The sequence below is a fragment of the Lathamus discolor genome, chromosome Z (assembly GCF_037157495.1).
Source record: "Lathamus discolor isolate bLatDis1 chromosome Z, bLatDis1.hap1, whole genome shotgun sequence".
In the NCBI taxonomy this organism is placed as follows: Eukaryota; Metazoa; Chordata; class Aves; order Psittaciformes; family Psittacidae; genus Lathamus; species Lathamus discolor.
Window position 1 is genome coordinate 93,448,936 of NC_088909.1, and position 19,372 is coordinate 93,468,307.

At 40.4% G+C, this 19,372-nt stretch overlaps 1 protein-coding gene across 4 annotated transcripts in view; it reads right to left on the minus strand.

Moving 5' to 3' along the window:
* LOC136004617 (integrin alpha-1-like) overlaps positions 1 to 18,339 on the minus strand; it is an 80,863-nt gene extending 62,524 nt beyond the window's left edge. For 3 of the 4 annotated variants that reach the window (XM_065661236.1, XM_065661235.1, XM_065661234.1), the window contains exon 1: positions 17,960 to 18,339. In XM_065661236.1, coding sequence (XP_065517308.1) covers positions 17,960 to 18,134 — 175 coding nt within the window. In that variant the 5' untranslated portion in view covers positions 18,135 to 18,339. Of the gene's footprint in view, positions 1 to 10,135; positions 10,227 to 11,396; positions 12,255 to 17,959 lie in introns of those variants that run through there. The other variant, XM_065661237.1, reaches the window with a different exon arrangement.
* Positions 18,340 to 19,372: the final 1,033 nt, after the last annotated feature.

Here is a 19,372-nt window from a genome sequence, read left to right on the forward strand (position 1 = left end):
TGTCATTTCACAGTACAGTTTGGAAAACAAGATGATTTTTAAAATTGCAGTACAATTTCATGGGGATTTAATATTCTTCTTCTATGTTGCATATTTTCATAATCAAGATTCTTTTTCTTCAATTAAAAAAAAAATATCCAAAAAGCCCATATATCACCATGAATTATCAAAATTAAAAAAAAAAAGGGAAACATAACCCCCATTTTCAAGAAGGGGAAAAACGGATGATTCAGGGAACTACAGACCAGTCAGTCTCACCTCTGTGCCTGGCAAAATCTTGGAGCAGATTCTCCTGGAAGGCATGCTAATGCACATGAAAAACAACAAGTTGCTTGGTGACAGCTGTCCAGGCTGGACAGAGCCTTGGGTGGCATGGTTTAGTGTCAGGTGTCCCTGCCCATGGGCAGGGGGAGGTGGAACTAGATGATCTTAAGGTCCTTTCAAACCCTAACTATTCTATGATTCTATGATCTTATAATATTGAATACCAATGTACTGAAAACTTAAGCATAATAATAATACGCATCATCAACTATATCTACTAATTTTTAAAGCCTGACACTTAAGTGCCAGTAAAAGCATAACCACCTCTTTTGCTGCACCATTAATGTAAGGATTTTACTGGTAAACCACTTGAAAGCAGTACGGAATTAATCCCAAGTCTTTTTACTACAACTGTTCTTTTCTACTGGTCAATAAACAATTCAGGGAAATTTGGAAGTAGCCATGAAAAGCATAAAAGGAAGGTGTAGAGTTCCCCCCCCACACACACACACCCAAACTTAAGCTGGGCTCTAGAGGTAGAAAAACATCCTGTTTTTTCGATGCAGTTTAAGATAAGGCTTTCTACATGAATTACTGGCGCTAATAACTTAACATTTCCCACCCACAGCATATGAAGTACACTCATGATTTTAAGATATCAGTCCAGTTCAGGCCTGTTCAGAAAGTATTCTGGTACTACCAGGAGTTTCATAAAGACCCTGCTACTCTTTTCTTCAAATGTCTGCATCAACTTCACAAAAGTACCACAGAAGCTTAACACTGAGCAAATTTTATTTTTCTATGCAGATGTGACTTCTCCAGGCTAAATTGAAGTTTGCAAAGCTAAGGTCAATTTCGGTGTTATTTAAGAGTGACTCAGTCTTCTGAAGTCAAAGTGAGCTGCAAATGTTAAAAAAAGACCTCCTAAAAGGTCACTAAAGAACCTCATGCCAGTACCTTATATCCAGCAATACTCCTTTTGCAAATACATGCAACCGTATCATAGATTTAACATCAGGCTTTATGCAAGTAGCACCTTAACTACAGTTTCAGCAGAGAGAGTGGCAACAGATCACTTACAGCTTTTGCTTCCAGCCCAGCTATGAGGCAGCATAGCAGTGCTGATGCTGCACTCTCCTTTTATTCTTTGGTTTATAGCTCTTTGGATACTACAGTTGCTTTCGAAACACTTTTCTAGGCTGAGCCGATATACCAAGAGGACCAGCTGAGAGCAGGTCACTTCAGAATTGCTGGAGAAAACGTGCTTTGTAAAGGAAACACATTTAATGATCAATGACTTGAGTATGATACTTGTTTACAAATAGAACACTGAAAAATTATTTTTTAAATAGATCTGTTAAGCTCCTGAAGGACATCAAACTTGCAGAGAATGAAGGAAAAGTATTAGTTAAACCCGTATCAGGTACCTAACCTAAGCACCTCTGCACTGGTTAATCCCTGTTTGACATAGTCAGTACTGCAGTGCAATCTGGTGTGCCTGTGGAGATGTGGCGCAAGCGTATGTACTAAGAATTGGACTGATATAAACAGGACAACACAATGCTTCACTAGAGTAGGAGCAGTAAACGCTCTGCTTCTGTTCAGAGCATAGGGTACAGGATTGCTGAACTGATTCCTATCTATTGCTGGCAACTCCATCATATTTCTCAGGGTTAACAAATTCCATATAAAAGCGACCTTTTGCTCTGATTTTTCTGACTAGCAGGGTGTTCCAACTTCTCATTTTTCCAGTAGTAGGAACTTTCTGCTCTCCAACATACAGTTATTTCGTGCCAGTTCTTATGTCAAAATAAAAGTGGTTAAGCTAGAAAAAAGTAGTTTTTAAAGTGTTTTAGACGTAAAAGTGAAAACTTCATTTTCAAAATACTACTGCCTAAAGCCCTAAACATTTTTCCAGTGACAATTACAGTACTCTCCCCGGCACAAAAAAATCCAACCAAACAAACAAACAAAAAAACCAAAAAAGGCTAGAAAGACAAGTCTTCGAGATTAGGAAAGGTCAGATTTACCATTGTCAGTATTAATTGTTAACATTAATTTTGTTGAAACTTTCTGAACACTTCATAGGACTTTTGTCTCACAACAAAAATGCACACGACTGTGCAAGTAGACTTGGATAAAACATATGCAGACAGCTTGCAATTGTTTAAGCAGCCATAAATCAGACTTCCTTACCATGATAACAATGCCTGACTGTATTAATAAATCAAAAAATTTATTTGTATTAATAGAAATCAGTTTTAAGAACTGATTTCTGAGGCCTTCAAGAGAGTCTAAAAACTTGCCATGTGACTGACTTGTTTTACTAATCTGGTTATATTAAAAACCAATGCCTTAGTTAAACAACCTAAAATGCTTTAGTTGAAACAATCTGAAACACTTACAACCCCAAAAAAACCTTTTAACATTAACTTTTCTGGCTTTCTCTTACTGTTTCTTCTTACTAAACATCCCCTCAAAAACTGGAAGGTTTATTTCTAACAGCTTTTGTTGGTTTTGGTAGGTTTATTTTTTTACTGTCTGACTAGAAATTTTTCCTTTGCTTACCACACTGACTGTAACCTAGCACATCAAGATGTTTGTTTCACAGTACTTTTGGAAAAGAAGGCAGCTTTCAGACAGGTATGAAAGGAAGATTATCTTTCTTAAGCCTCAAGGCACACCAGTGACTCCACATGTGACACTTGTGTAGCAGGCCTGTCAGAAATTAGTTTCTCCATATTGACAAGATTAGCAAGACCTCAATATCTCAATTTCAAGCCACGGCCTCAGGGCTCCCTCCTCTCGGATACCAGCTTAACCACATCAGCTGGCATCTTGCCCTCAGCTGAAGATGAATTGTTAGAACTGAGTACAGATACTTCAAACATCCACTGCAGCTCTTATTGTGGAAAGTCACATGCCCAGCACATCATCTCATGTTTTCCATTGAACCATAGCTTTTCATCTTTCCTCATGGCTCTGGAACTTGGAAAAGCTCCTTCATGAGGCAGCTGCTCCTTTTCTGCCTCTCATCACTGCCATCCCAGCTGCTCCTAGGTACAGCCTTCCAGCAAGTAGAGCTGGTGCCCCATGTTCTCCCAGCACCATATCTGAAGAAAGTCCATTTCAGCATCTCTTTGCCACCCTGTCACAGAACAGTGATTTCCATTCAGGAAAGGAATAAATTATATGCAATAAACCAGCTCTCTTTACCAAAGGGAGTGGAAGTAGTCTCATGACAACTATTCTGGTAAGATAAACAAATGCAATTAATTAATTTATCTCACACCAGAACTGAAATACCTATACAAGTATATATAGGTCACCCACACCTGGTGACTTGGAAGTCACTAGGCTGAACACTGCAGGTCAACAAAAAGGCAGTTCTCTTCTGCAAAACCTACTAGAGCTTTCAGAAATCACTAAAGACGACTCTCATGAGCATTCAACAACCAACTATTAGGCATCCTACATGTAGTACTTGCTACCAAGACCCTCCTTCTGGAGACCAGAAGACAACTATGAGCTTGACTCCTGAGTCATTCCTTCAACTACCAAAGCAATTATAAGAGGAGTTAAATTAGCTTTTTTCTTTCACATGAATATACATTCTTTGAGGATACAGCATCTTTATACACACACGCATGCACAAACATACACATATATCTTTACAGACATCTTGTGTTTCATTTCTTTGTTTTGAAGTCCTTCCAGTAAAAAATCAGCTAAAAACGTTTGTTCTAACTAAAAGTCTTAAGGATTTGTATTAAGGCTGCATGGGAAATAATCTCCCTTTCTTCAAAAGTAGATTAGCTTGGCTGCCACCATGTCCAAAATCTTCTTGAATCATGGAACCTTATTCAAGGGCTTTCTTCTGAAACATGAAGAACACAGCTGGAGTGTGTTAGCTAAGAACAGTCCCACATTTCAATCACTGTGCTGTCTCATTCAGATCAGAAATCTGAAAGTTCTCTCTCACATCCCAAGAGACTTCGTATCCGAGTCATTTTCTGTTTACCTGTCTCATCCAAAATGTAAATATCTTTGCTTATACAATGTGGAACTGCACTTACCAAAGACGCTGACAGAAAGCAAGCAACTTTAGCCTAGTGTTAACAACGAAACAGAAAATAGTCTTAAGCTTTTTATCTTCTTCTCTCCCATATGACTCCTTAAACTCCTAGACTTTTTTCACTATTCTAGGCTTGGCTTTGATTAGAAATTCCACTTTGGATCAGAGAAAAAATTTCCCATCAAGTCTGGTATGTACATTCCTAAAAAGGAGGATTGGTTTCAACTAATTTAACATTCTGTAATGGAGCAGCTATTTTGTCAGAGGATTCATGATCAGCTCTAATCTGACTTCTAAGTCGTTATTAGAGCAACATGACAGTAATTACATTAGCTGTGAACACAGCATTTCCCAAAAAGAGGGCAATGAATTAGAGATCAATATAGCAAAATCTGACAAGAGTTGGCAGAGCGTGAAAGCTCCTGCTTCATGTTGCATGTCCCAGAAGAGACTGACTTGGAAGCAAGAACTGCTCTGGTATCAGTCCCCTCTCTGTTTCTTGTACAGCCCTCAAGTAGGACAAGAGGAAGAACTCTTTTTAGACAACAGAATAAACAAACATTATTTCAGAGACCTTTTCCTCACACTCTATTTTAGGCTGAGACACCTTAAGAGACTTTTTTCACAGAAAAGCTATATGGCATTTATAAACCAGTCAAGTTCAGAAGTTCACAGAGAATATGCACTACAATTTGGTTCTTACACTGGAGATATTTATTTCCTTTATATTCTGTACCATGCAAGCATTCATCCTCAAATTGGTGTCAATGCCCTGCTTGAGTCAAGCATAAAAAATGTGGCAGGACTAAACATTACACTTATTAAGCAAGTCTTCGGGCAACTGTAACACAAGAAGCTCCACAGCCTATGTTTACTCTTTCCACTTCTGAAAAAGACCAGGCTCAATCCACGTCAGACCCTGAATTAAGAATTCAAACAATGGTTACGTATTTTCTTAAGTCTAAATTGGCAAAATAATGAGTTTGAAAATACGATTTTCCTGTATGAAACCTGAATACAACAGTCTCTGAAAGCAAGCTGTGGCCATTATATGAGAAACACTACAAAATAATCTAGTACAATGCCACGTCTCTCTTCTGTTTCCACCATTTACTGAATCAAAACTGAGAAATCCTAAGTTCTAACTGCATGAAAACTTTAATCATTCACTTGTTCAATATGTTATTACATACTGAACAACTGAGAATCCCAGATCTCTATCATTCCCCACATTAGCAGAGCTTGAAGAAGACATATTTTGTTTATTAATAGTCATCAATCTGAACCACCTCAGTTGCACCTACCACTACATTTTAAGAACTTCATTCTAAGACAAACATTTTAACTTATGTTTAAATAAAAAAGGGAGCTGATAAAAGCAACTGGCATATCAGGGAGCAAGGGAAAAAAAAAAAAGTCTGAAGTTTTGCCAGATCTAAAAAGGACATAGATAAGTAGTTTTCTGAAGTCCCTCCTTCATTTCTTTGCTACTATATGTCTTGCAGGAATTCCAATTTTGGGTTATAAACAAGGACACCTAATTGCAGTTTCGCATTTTAAAAACTGCATTCTTGGATTTTTTTTTGTAAAAGCAATGGACCACACACGGCACAAATGTGGCTTCAAGTAAAACAATAGCGTAAACATTCCAAGAACATTGCTTCCTGCAAAACTAGACATCTATTCCTTTGCAAAACAGGCTTGTTTTCATTACAAAGCTAGAGATACGAAAATCTGAGGAAAAAATTACTGGACTGGGTGACTAGAAAAGATCACATGCATGAGTGCACCATTTATTCCCACTTTGTCTTTACGAAACTGGGCACATTTGCTGCATAGATAAGGCAGCCTCAGAAAGAAATTAGAGAAGCTTAAGCCACAAATCAAACGAGAATGTTGCTATAACACACCTTCACAAAAAATGGAAAACCAAAGTCAGCAGCTCAGAAGTGAAACTGAGAAATTTAAAAAGGGCAAGTAAGACAGGCTTAATATTCAGGCCTACTTAACTTTTGAGAGAAAAGTAGTAAAGGAAAATTATTTAAGACATTCATATGATTTTAAAAACATCATGCTAGTTACCTACCAAATTAAGCTGAAGAGCTATGGGCTCTTGTTACACTGGTGGTGAGGTAGTGGCCAAAAAATCATTTATTACCAGTAAGAGGGTAAAGGCAGGAGGAGGGAAATGAGGAATTCCCTAGGTTAGATACTGTAAAATGCTTCACAGTTTTACTGAAAGGTTTTTTAGTTTTGCTTTGTAAGTAGTAGGATTATTTTGGTTTCTTGCTGAAGCTGATTTCATGTTTTGCAACAAAGTTGATAAACCATCAAAAATATTATATAGTAACAGAACTTAAATCAAAAAGATGACAAAACTAACCAATTGGGGCCTGCTCCAAAGTATGAGTTTGCAAGAGGAGCCTTATGACCTAAATTAATAAATTTATTTGAATCTTGGAAGAGCACAGCAGGGTTGAGGATCAGGCTGATTTCATAGCTTTCTTCCTCAGGATGTATTCATTTACTTTGAAAAATGAAAAATTGAAAGGTAAGCCATGCTACTAATTCACAAAATTTGTCAGAACATAATCAGAAAATATGTTGAGACACTGCTCAAAATTACTAAACAATTCATGGCGCAAGTGAACAATTTTCATATTGTGAACAGCTTTTAGTTCATGCAACTTTACTTCCAAAGACACACACAAGAAAAAAAAATCCCATGGCTTCAGCACTTCCACATTTGATCTGCAGATAACATCCATCTTCTGTGTAGGTGTTACCTACACACAGATATTAAGGGCTTTCTTAAGCAAGCATTTTTGGCAATACGGACTTAACTATTCAAAATTACTTTAAATGTAAAATATACCAGCAACCCTGGAACTTTGCCAGGTCAAGCATCTGCAACTACTGAACACTTTCAATACCAAGCCCCTAAGCTGTTTCCTGAAACAGGAAGCATTTGTCTACCTAGTGACTTTATATTTATTTTACTACAAAAATGCTTACCAGAAAAGAAAATCCCACCCTTCCATACTATGGGCAACTAAATGTTTTTTTTTTTTTTTTTCTTTCAGAGGCTTAATGCCATGATGGCAACAGCTAAAAAAAAAAATAAATAAAAAAAAAAAAAAAAAAAGTAATCTCAGTGCAGGATTTTAATTCTTAGTGTAAATAATTCAAAGAATCACTCTGAACATACTTTTTTTACAGATGTTTGCTACTACACCTAAAAAAAAAAAAAAAAAAAAATCGAACCCAAAAAGCAGCAAAATGGCTGCTTTTTTCCTTGGAGATACTACCACAAGCACAAAACAAGACTTGCAGAATTTCCATTGTAACCTTATCATAGTGCACTGCAAAAAAATCTTCAGAATTTTTTGTTTAAATTGTAATTATCATCTCATAAAATAGCAAAACATTCTACAACCAAGGAACAGTTCAATTTGCCTCTCAGTTTACTGAAAATTAAAACCAAGAATCTCTTGGTGTACTACAATTTTGAATGTAAGTACAATTTGTGTGCAATTGCAACAAATGTGCATTACTTAAAAGAAAGGAAATACTAGCATACCCGTCTATTTTAAAGAAATTAAACCCATAGTTTAGACATTATGAGTCTGACTAAAGCCATAATTTGCTGCACCTAAGTAACATTTATTGAAGGTCATATTATTTTACCTGTTTCATATGTTCTTTACATTTAACTCTGTACATAGCAGGAACCGGAATTTCTAGCTGGCAAATCTACTTAGGCGTATTTAAAAAATAAAAAAAAAAAAAAAATTTAACCAGTCCTAACTGCTGAAGGAAGCCTACCTGAGCACCTTATGACTTCTGGCATTCAACACCATTCCAGATAAAAAACATAAAACTAAATAATACAATTTATCTGCACAAGCTGACTCTAAACAACCATCTTACTGGCCTTGTCTTCAGGGAGAGAAGAATCCAAGTGGTAACAAAGTCCAGCTCTAATTTAAGTTCTGCTCATTCATTCCTTACAGACTCTCTGTATGACGGGAAGATAGCTTTTAACTCAAAAGTACTTCTCTATAAAGAAGTGTAGGTGGATGTTTCAGCTAGCAATAGATAATATCAAATTCACACGGCTGGCACCCATCAGCATATGGGAGTACCATTAGAAATGCTTTTCCTAAAATTATTCCACCCAGAATGAAAGTCTTAAGTGTTTTTCATCTTCCATTGTTATGTCCATTTCCATATTCTGCAAGTATTCCACAGCTTGCTTAAATGAAGTTGAATTTTGGCAAGTTTCTCCTGTTCCCTCTCTCCCATCACATTTAAAAAAGGAATGCCTAGCTACACACACAACCTACACCATGAAGCATTGTCTTAAGCTGAAGATATTTCAGAATCTGAAAGTAGATTTATGCTTCCTCAGTCTAAAATTTATGGTCCAGTAAAGAAACAAAACTCACACTAGCTCAGTAATTTGAACAGATCAAATAACTGGAAAAATAATTTTGATTTTTCCAGTTCTCATTACCTTAAGCTGAAGTTAAATGCATAAATCTTTACCTCTGTATCACAGCTTACATGTGTTTTTAAAGAGGTACACAAATAGAAAAATATCAGAGTATGAACTACTTGCTATCAGAAGATTCCTCATGTAAACTAAGGCTCTGATTTTGTAAGCCTTTTCATGTACCTTGTTAGAACTAGGTGCTAAAATGCACATTTATGAGAATACAGTCAATTACAAGATACACCATACCTTGCTAGCTTCCAAGACAATCTCCAAGGGTAACAAACAGCATTCAGAAAGATAATCAAAATCAGTGCACTGAGCTTCACACTTTGTCTTGCATTTACTATGATATTAGGAAGGAAGTGGTTAATTTAAAGGGTCTGGTTTGTGAAAGATTGTTTCAAGTGTTTCACAGAAATATTTAAATGGTTAGACTCATAACACCACAAAACCCCCTACAGATTTTGTTGATCTCATTCCTTTGCCACATCTTAGGAAGAACGGTGAATTCCCAAGAAGATCAAGCACAGTTTTGCTAGGTCTTGCATGAAGTTTATATTTGTTCTGCAATACACTTTTTCAAGCACTTGAACAGAAATAGACAGTCTGACATATTTTCTTCCTCTTAGTTTATTATCTTTTCATACACATTCCAAAACACTAAGCTGCCAATCTGCCTCAACATACAGAAACTCTGGGGAGCCAAATCAGTTTCTTGTACTGCTGGAGGTCCAAGGTGTAGCTTGCAAAAATAGTCAGCTCTAATGCACAGTATACCAATAATCATTACCATAGGACCAATAATCATTACCTACTAGGGTACTGAGCAGAGCTATGTACTGTACAAAATACCATCAAAAACTTAAATTACATGTCATTACACATCTGCACACCATATTTAGGAAGGGAGGGCCTTTAATGTCATTTCAACATGACTTGGAAATGAAGTCACTGTTATCAATCCTCTTCAGAGCTAGATTCATCTTCCTGGTCAGAGAGCTCAGCAACAGGAAAGCGCAGGATGGCTGCCACTCCTGTCAGCTGACCAAGCTGCTCTCCAGACACATGAAGACTGGAGAAAATGCGTACTGTGCCCATATTTTCCCGTACGCTATCTACCAACTTAACATATCGAGCACGTGTAGCCACATCTTGGTGACGAAAAAGCTCATCACTGATCAGCAAGGTGTCGATGGCCATAGCTTCATTGGCCTTCTCCACTTGTTTCAGACCATAAAAAGCCCGGTCAGGCTCATGCTGCAGCATTTTATAGAAGTCATCTAAGGCTTTGACCTCACCAGCTGCCTTAGTGTCAGACAGACGGCTAGTTACAGCTGGGTCACAGAGGGCTTCCTTCAATGCGTATTTGTGTCCTGAGGAAGAATGGACCTAAGGTAAAAAAAAAGTCAAAGGTTTGGTTGTTTGGGTTTTTTTAAATATAAATGACATTTTTATTAGCCAATCAAACAACTTCCACTATATCTCTTTCTTGAAACCTACCTGATTCTTTTCTTAAAGGATCTTTCCTGCAACCCAAAGCATATGTCTAATCCCTTAAAACATATTTTAAGAAGTGCAGGGAAGCTACTTCTCTTATTCAAAGACTGGGTTAAATATGCAAGCTATTACAGACAGTCCCCAAGCTACTTGAAACTACTATGAAATTAAGAATTAAGGACCCCCTTTTTAGAGCATTCAAGAAGAGGAAGACCTCTTAACACTACTGACGTAAGTACAAAAGCATCAAGTTTTACAAAACTGCATAGCTACTATGCTTGTAAAGCTGTGAAGTACATTAAAACTTTTCACACTTACTATTATCACTTTGCTACAAATGCAAAAGGAGGCTTCTCGGAGCAATGTGTCTTCTACATACTGTGACCATTGAGCACTAGGACACAGCTCACTCCACCCTCCCCTGCCAGCCTTTTGCGAATGTAAATTACAAGCCAACTCAAGAAATTATTCAAGTATCCTTATGAAAAGGAAAACTTATTTTAGGCTCCAAGTTTGCCTATTCCAGTGAAAGGCAAAAAACCCCACTCAGCCAATGAGATGACTAAGGAACAGGAAGAAATGCTATGGTCTGCAGAACATTAAACCATGCAGTATAAAAGTAACAACACAACTACTAAACTATACCACATTCGTGTACTTTTTAAAGAAAAAGGTTTAAAAAAAGCTGTCATTTTGCTTTGTCAAAAAGCAAAAAATCTGTATGATATGCAGTATGACATTTTAACACCACAGTTAAACTGTTTCCCAACTTTTATTTCACTCTTAGTTGAAAATTAAATATGCCTTCATACAGTGTGCAAAATATTTAATACTTTCTGTACTTCATCTTAAGATATCCTAAGGTATCCTAGATCCATCCCTGTATCTTGCATAACTACCTTGTAAGTTTGGGAGGCATGAGAATAATTTCCTTATGATGCTCAGACATAAATTTGTTTTCTCAAATTTATTATTTCCCATCAACCTTGTAATGATCTTCTATTATGAAAGACAGCTCTTAAGCCTCTTTCTATCCACTCTGAAAACTGTTTAGCTCCTTACCTGTAAGAACTTGGACCTGTTCTCCAGAAGAAGCTTGTTGTCAGTCTTGACTGCCTGCTGGAACATGTAGTCACAAAACTGCTCCCGCACGAAGCCTGGGCTAGCCACCAGTACACACTTCACCACCTCAAAGTTGATATGCCGCTGGATGGCTTGCACCACCTGCTCGTAAAACCTCTCCAGGGCTCGGTCGTGCTGACTGCAGTTCCCTTTCCGCTTGCGAGGGATGTTCACCTCCACCTTGGCACGGGTAAGCGTCATGCTTGGAGTGACCAGGCAGACGTTTGCCAACCCCTCCTGCATAACCACAGCTGCCACATCAGCGCTCCACGCTGGGTCGCAGGCCTGCTCGATGCGCTCCAGCACCACACTGTCCCACTGCTTCTTTGCCAAAGTGAACTGCCGGTTTGGCTCTAGCTCGATGGTGTGGTAGGCCCCCATCTTCACATACTCATTCTCTTGGATGTTAGTGCCCTTGACCCGCAGCTGGCAAGCCTGCGAGTCAAAGTCGATGGCCTCCACACAGAGGGTAAGGGTGGTGCGGATGCGGTTGCTGCCCACGCTGCCCGTGGACGACTCGGTCTGCACCTTCCGGATGGTGGAGGCCCGCAGACTGTCACCCACCTGCAGCAGGTTGTAAGTGTGCCACATGTCCTCAGGCTCCTCGGGGATAAGAGTCACTTGTCCCGCATTGTCCTTTTCCAGGTCCTTCCTCACCAGCTTCATCCTGGCGGTTCCTTGAGCCGACACAGCCCCACGACTTTTCCTCAGCAGCAGCGGCCAGCGGTCCTGTCCCGGGAGGCCTGACAGCGGGAGCCGGCGACAGCCGCACGCTCCAGCTAGCTAGCTAGCTGGCTGGCTGGCTGGCTGGCGGGCGGGCGGCCAGCCGGCCTCCCTCCACCCGCGAGATGCACCGGCCCGCCACACACCCGCCGCAAAGCCTAGGCCGCCCCCGAGGTGCAGCGGCCCCTCACCACACGAACAGCCGGTCTCCCGGCGCGCGTGCGCAGCACTTCGCCGTCCCACGGCGCATGCGCACAGTCAGTCCCCATGAGCGCCGGCCAGCCGCGCATCGGTCCAGCCGCTTACCGTTTGCGCTCGGCACGCATGCGCACGGCTGTCCCCCCCCCCCGGAGCTTGTGAGTGTGAGTAGGAGTGGGGCCTGGGGCAGGTGGGGGGTGCTGCAAGCCGGGATCGCGCAGGCGCGGGGAGGTCCGCGGGGAGGTCCGCGGGGAGGTCCGCGGGGAGGTCCGCGGGGAGCTTTGTGCGGGCGGGACTCGGGGTAGTCGAGATGCTGCCGTGGGGCGGGCTGTGCATTGCGGTGTTCTCCCGTGAGGGAGGCGGGGGTAGGGGGTGTGTCGGAGCCTGCAGTGGTGTTTCCCCTATTTCCGAGGCCCCTCACGTTGGAGAAGAGAGGAAAATCCCCAAAGCTAAGTATTTGTGGAAAGTGATTGTTACAGACCGCGAACGACGGGACGGGTAAGAGGGCGCAGCAGTGCAGCCTCGGTGCCTCAGAGCCGGGCAGGTCCGGCGTCGTGCCGGACAGCGGTTGGTGCGTGGCCAGCGGGGAGAGCAAAGCCACCGCCTGAGCTATTACTTTGACATTACTCTTGAACTGAACTTCGTCTTAAAAGTTTCCGGTTAAACTTCCAAGTTACACTTTTTATCCTGTACTGAAACGTCCAACTGCTTCCTGTGTCTACTAGTTACTTAGAATGAGACAGTTTGAGAAGCTTCAGGAGTAGATAGGCACATTTCAAACAGAGTTTGGTGATGACAGATATAAGTAGTATGCCTTGAAAAACCACACAGATTAGTTCAGTGATACTTGCACGAAAAAGAGACGTGACCAATAACTACACAGCTCCATTTACAGCCTAGACAAATTTAACAAACTAGGAATAATAATAAATGTAACATCATTGTGCAAGTAGTGCAGCTTATTTTGTGTATGACACTGAAAGCACCATTTCAGAATGAATGTTGCAAATTCAGAAAGAATGAGGAAGATAATGGAGAATGGAAGAAAAAGAATGATTCAAAACAACAGCAACAAAAATAAATTGAGAAAGTAGGCAATCTAACATGCCGTGATGACTGACTGTATCAAGGAACAGATATAGTAAGTTTGGAGTGTCTACACACTTAGTATGATAACCAAAAAGCAAGAGGACATCCTCTCAGAGATGAGAAAGTGGCAAATTCAGAATTGTTAAAAGGAAGTTTCTGGTTTCTTCTAGTTACTTCTCTTTTTTCTGAAAAATAAACCACCACCCCGAAAGAAACCCCAACAAAACCCAACCAAAAATCAAAACCCACAAACAAACAAAAAAACCCACCCCACTGTGGATTATGGAATTTGCTGAATTGGAAAGCCTTCAGAGTCAAGGATTTAATGAGATACAAGGCTACTGTGAGCAAAAATCTCATATCTCCCATTATGGCGTACATAAAATTTTCCCTCAAGTATGTAGCACTAGTCAATTGTGACAGGACATTGAACTCAGATCTGGCCCTGTAGTGTGTGTTCCTTGTTTCTAAGCTTGATACTGATGTAAAAACAATTTTATCAGATATTACATAATAGGATTACATATCAGACCTCAGACTTTCTTCCTGTGAGTACACATGCTTAACTCTGTTAGTATGAATAGTTTCACAGAAGGAAGCTGGACCACCCAAGGGGATATAACATAAGCACATGTATAAATAACTGTTTGTTTAATTTAGGCTTGTACATACTTATAATGTTGTATTAGTACTATGTGGCTTAGGCAGAGAGCATGCATTCAGCTTTTCTTTAAGACTTCCTTTCACTTATCTATGTAAATGTTGCATGGTGAATTTACGGTGAATTTTCTTATTCACAAATATAATGTCACAAGGGTTGACCTCATGCTATTCTTTCAAGAAAAATTAGCTGTAGTGCTTATTTATCTTCCATGTTATTCGCCCCCTCCCCGCGTTTTGCTGCTACATATTTACAAACTGTTCTCTGCCTGTTGGTTCCAGTCAAATTTTTACAAGCAGCCTCACAAACCTGAAGAAGCCATATGTTTAAGATAAAGTTTGCAAGTTGGCATCCAGTATCATCCAGTGGGAAATAAACATTCAGTTCATAAAAGTAGGTGACTTGCTGCATTACAAAAAACCCACCCAACCATAAAAAAAAAAAAAAAAAAAAAAAAAGCGCAACCCAGAACAAAGAGCCACCACTTTGCAATAAAGTTGCCAATCAACATATAGAGAAGGACACACATTTTGAGATGGCTTTCTGGGCTTTGTTTGAGAAGCTCCTTCTCCAACACATCACCATGAGATTTTATCCAGTTATGAACAGTGATCCACAAGTATTTAGTGGCAACTGTGAACTTCAACAATGTATTCACAATTAGCAAGACCATTGTCAACTTACAAAGGAAAACATTTACTAGTGATGGTACTTGCCTGCTCTGGTAAAAAGTAAGTAGTGGATATTGTACTTTTTTGATTATGTCAAAGAATGAGCAGTAGACAAAAAAGAACATTTCAAGAACCATGTAACATAACTAATTTTGCTAATGTCACGAAGAGAGATGAATTTGACCCCAGCAGAGCCAAAACAAGTAGATACTTTTAACTCTAAATACAGTTTTAATATGACAATTCAAAATTGCATTGTCTGTTCCAGTCTTGGTAAAAGTTTAAGACTAAGTGCCATAGTCTTAACTGTGTGATATCTTGCCTTGTATCACTTTTTTAAAACAGTGTTATAGGTGTAATTATTGCAGCAATTTGGCATTCATTTTCGGCCCCTCTTAAGCACAGTAGAAGACAAAAATGGTGATAGCATACATTCACAGAGATTTTTGAGCCATGCTGGTTTTGTGAGATTATTTTGAAAACATGTGAGACAGACTGCCATACATCTCCCAGTCTTAATCAGTTGCTTTATGAAGATGGGTTGTGTACAGATTTTAAACAAGAAGAGGTCATGTTCATAAGAAACCCTCTCTCATCCACATTATAAGTAATTTAGGTAGAATTCATGCAAACACACTGAAGTCCTAGATAAGAAAGACTAGTGGGAAGTGGGAAAGAGTTTCAAATATAGGTGGAAATTTGCTGAGAAATGTTGTGCATAATGTTGCAGGAGCAACAGAAGAGATAAAGATGGGGAGAGAAACTGGTGAAAGTGTGGTTTTCCCCTTTATCACTTTATGTGTCTGTTCTGCCTTGCAGACTCTGGACAGAGACCACTTCATTTTCTGCATACAGTTCTGTTTCTGTGATTACTGGTCTTTTCTATTATAAAGACAAGTGCTCTCAATCAGTACCAACAATGTGATCATCAGCAATGAAGAAAAAGTTCCAGGAGGGGACAGGCTATGTGTAAAACTAAAAGTAAAGAAACATTAAAAACTAATGGAACCATTTGAACTGGTTTCTTCCTTCCTTTTCTGTTGAAACAGAGGGCTGGATCCCTAGGCAAACCACTTACACTGAGGCAAGGTGAAGTAAACCTGAACCACCCCTCATAGGTGTTTATCCAACTCCATCAAAACTTTCAGTGAAGGAGATTATGCAGGGATGGGTTTTTTTTTTGGTAGCCTGTTCTAGCAGTTCATTACATGAAGAGTAATAAAGTTCTTCTAAATATTAGCCAAGTTTTTTTGTTTTTTCTTTTTTTTTGTCTTTTTTTCACAGTGAGTTGCATTGATTTTCTCTTGCCCTTTGTTGGACATGGAGAGCCAACTATTTCTCAGTCTCTTGATAAACTAATATATGCGATAGAGAAAGTCACAATCAAGTGCTTTCACAAAGCAAAGAAAGAAAACATTGACATTGGAAGAATATTCTCACTAATAATACTGTGGTAAAAATATGCATTTTAAATCTCAACATTTTGCACGTAGTTTTTTCTCTTGTAGATAAAGAAGCCTAATTCATTCAGTCTTTCTTCATACATCATTTTTATCAGCCCTTATCAGGCTTGTCACTTCTCTGTGCACATCTGACTGTTTGTCTGCATCTGTCAAACTTCCTGTACTCAAGATTCTCAGAGGTCTCACCAAGTTGAATTAAAAAAATACACAACTCTATGAATACACAAACATACACCTCTGTGCACCTCCTTTATTCTAGTTTGCTTTTGTCTGCTAGTACATGCCAGATTATTTGCCTTTTTTTCTTTTTAAGAGAGGAGCATGTAATTAGTTTACATTTATTTAATTTTCCATAGTAATTTTAAAACTCATTGTCCTTATTTTATGACATTTTGACTTGTTTATGCAGGACTGTTTCTCTTATTTATCTGCAACAATTTGAATCCTGTTCCTGATGTCTGTAATGCCTCCTCATACTTCTTAGTGTATTGTATTTCACAACAACTTTTTAAAAAAGAAAACAAGTATATAGACAAAAAAGCAAAAACCAAAAACAAACAAAAAGCTAGTAAGCTCCTGACAGATCTGGATGGAACCCACCCTTTAGACGTTTTTCTATCCGATAGTAAACCTTTTTGTCATTACTGATGAAGTTATCTGTCAGCAGTACCAGTGGCAACTTTGCAACTCTGAGGGGAAGCTGTGGTACACTAAGTTGTTGCCACTTTACAAAGCCTCCTTTTATGAAGGAACAGAAACAAAAGCATATTTTGGAGAATATCACAGTGTAGTAAGAGTAATAAAGTAATCTGTGAAAAATGACTTAAGTGTGGCACACCAAGTACTACATTCAGATTTTCACATTTTCCTGTATCTATTCTTTCTTGCACAGTAAGCACAGAGTGAAGAGAGAAAAACCCTACTTTTGCCTTTTCCCCACTTGCTGTCGCCTGCATTTTGACGATTCTTATGAAATTGATTTCTTCCTCTGTACTGCCTTAGGTTCTCTGTGTCCCAATTGCCAGCGCAAGAGCTGCTGGAGAGCCCTGTGTCCAAGTTTGCAAGCACATGAATCCCAGCATTGCATTAGCCTCTTTCCCACTTCTTAGATTCCCCTGATTTCAGATCCAAACTGTTCCTGCAGATTGACTAGCTAGGGGGGTTGTTACTTACTGTATTTGTTTACCAAACAGCAAGTTCATAACAATAAATGAAACACTAAAAGGAAATATTACATATTGCAAGTCCGGATGAACTCATCTTTCTGAAGTTACTTGGGTGCAGTTAACTGCTTCCTCACTTCTGCTTTTACCACTCAGTACATCTGAAAGCCGAATGGAGCGAAACAGAAGAGGTACCCTAGTTTAGAAGAAGTTTCTTTTCCCAAGCCAAATTCAACTGCATTTTTAATTCTCACCCATTCATCCCCACCTGGCAGCCTCCCGCTACCCCATGGGTTCTAGGGTTGCTTTAGGGATTGAGGTTTCCGGAGGGAAGCAAACCGAGGAAGCCCCTCCCGGGCTCCGGCGGCAAGGCAGCTCCGAGGAGTGCATTCCCTAGCAGGTGAAGGTGGGGGGCCTGGGGAGGGTGATGGCGGTCCCGCGGGTGCCGGCCCCCAACAGCTTTACCCCCCTCCCTCAGCGAGCAGAGCCACTCTTGGGACCTGTGTCTTCAAGGCAGAAAGGGGGATTTCCTCACCTGTCAGCATCCAGTAGAAGATGGCCATGCCTGGGCTCCTGCGGGCCGGGGCCGCAACCCGGGGCTCGAGCCGGAGGGGCGGGAGCGGTCCTGCCGCCGGCGCGCTCGGCGGTGCTCGCTGCGAGTAGATTTCGGTGCTCTGCCCTCCAGTCCGCCTCACGGCCGAGTCAGGCATTTCCTGTTTGTTATTCAAGTCTTTACGTTGCTTATTCTCATCACGAAGAATTTAGCTTCCTCCCACACGCCCCCCAAAGACTTGTGAGCTTTGGAAACCTCCCCGTAGAACTAGCCTAGCGCTAAGATGTACAAATAAAGTTAAATCTCTCCCTTCAAACCTCTGGCTTCAACCTTCGGCGAGCACAGCAGACCTTAAAGGGACATCTGCCCGCTCATAACTAATTAATACGTGTCTCCCGCCGCCCAGCCCCACTCCCAGTAGGGCTGGAGAAAGCTGGGCGGTGCTCCATGGCTACCTCTCTTGCCCTTCTCGGCAGGAGAAGCACATCGTTGAGGTAGGGAGCGTGTTTGGCTGGCCAGGTTTAATTTCTCTTACATCACCCCTTAAAAATGCACTCTACGGCCGGTCATTTGCCTGCAGGAGGAAGCCAGCCACCCTCTCCCCGTTCTCTACGGGTCCAGGGGTGCAGTAACTGTTCAGACAGTGGACGATTTTCTCACGTCTTTGAGTCTCCCTGTGTTTCGCTGCGTACAGGAAATGCCAGCCTTTGCCCTCATCTACTGAACATTTGCATGGCATCCCTCCCCCCTCTTTCACTGCCCCTGAATGACTTCACTAATAAATAACTGAATAAATCACAAGGGTAATAATCAGCCAGATTCAGGCCTGTGAGCAGGGATTTTCAGCATTCATTACACCCAGTAAAAGAGCAGTTTGCAGGACTTTTTTGTTCTTAACAAAGTGATGCTCAAGGTGACTTCCCTTCAGCAATGTATGAGGTCTTGCACTGGATCGATGAAGTATCGTTTTATTGTTAATAAAACAAGAGAACCCACAGTCCATCAAACAAGTTAAAAAGAAACCAGAATACTCTATAAGGATTTGGAGATTGTGGTGCTACTGGGAAAATCACTTTTTTTTTCTTTGAATTGGAGCTAAGAATTTGGTGAATAAGTGGAAGTTAGTGGAATTTTTATAAGTTCATAGAATCATAGAATAGTTAGGGTTGGAAAGGACCTCAAGATCATCTAGTTTCAACCCCCCTGCCATAGGCAGCGACACCTCACACTAAACCATCCCGCCAAATGTTTCATCCAACCTGGCCTTGAACACTGCCAGGGGTGGAGCACTCACAACCTCCCTGGGCACCCCATTCCAGTGTCTCACCACCCTGACAGGAAAGAATTTCCTCTTATATCCAATCTAAACTTCCCCCATTTAAGTTTTAACCTGTT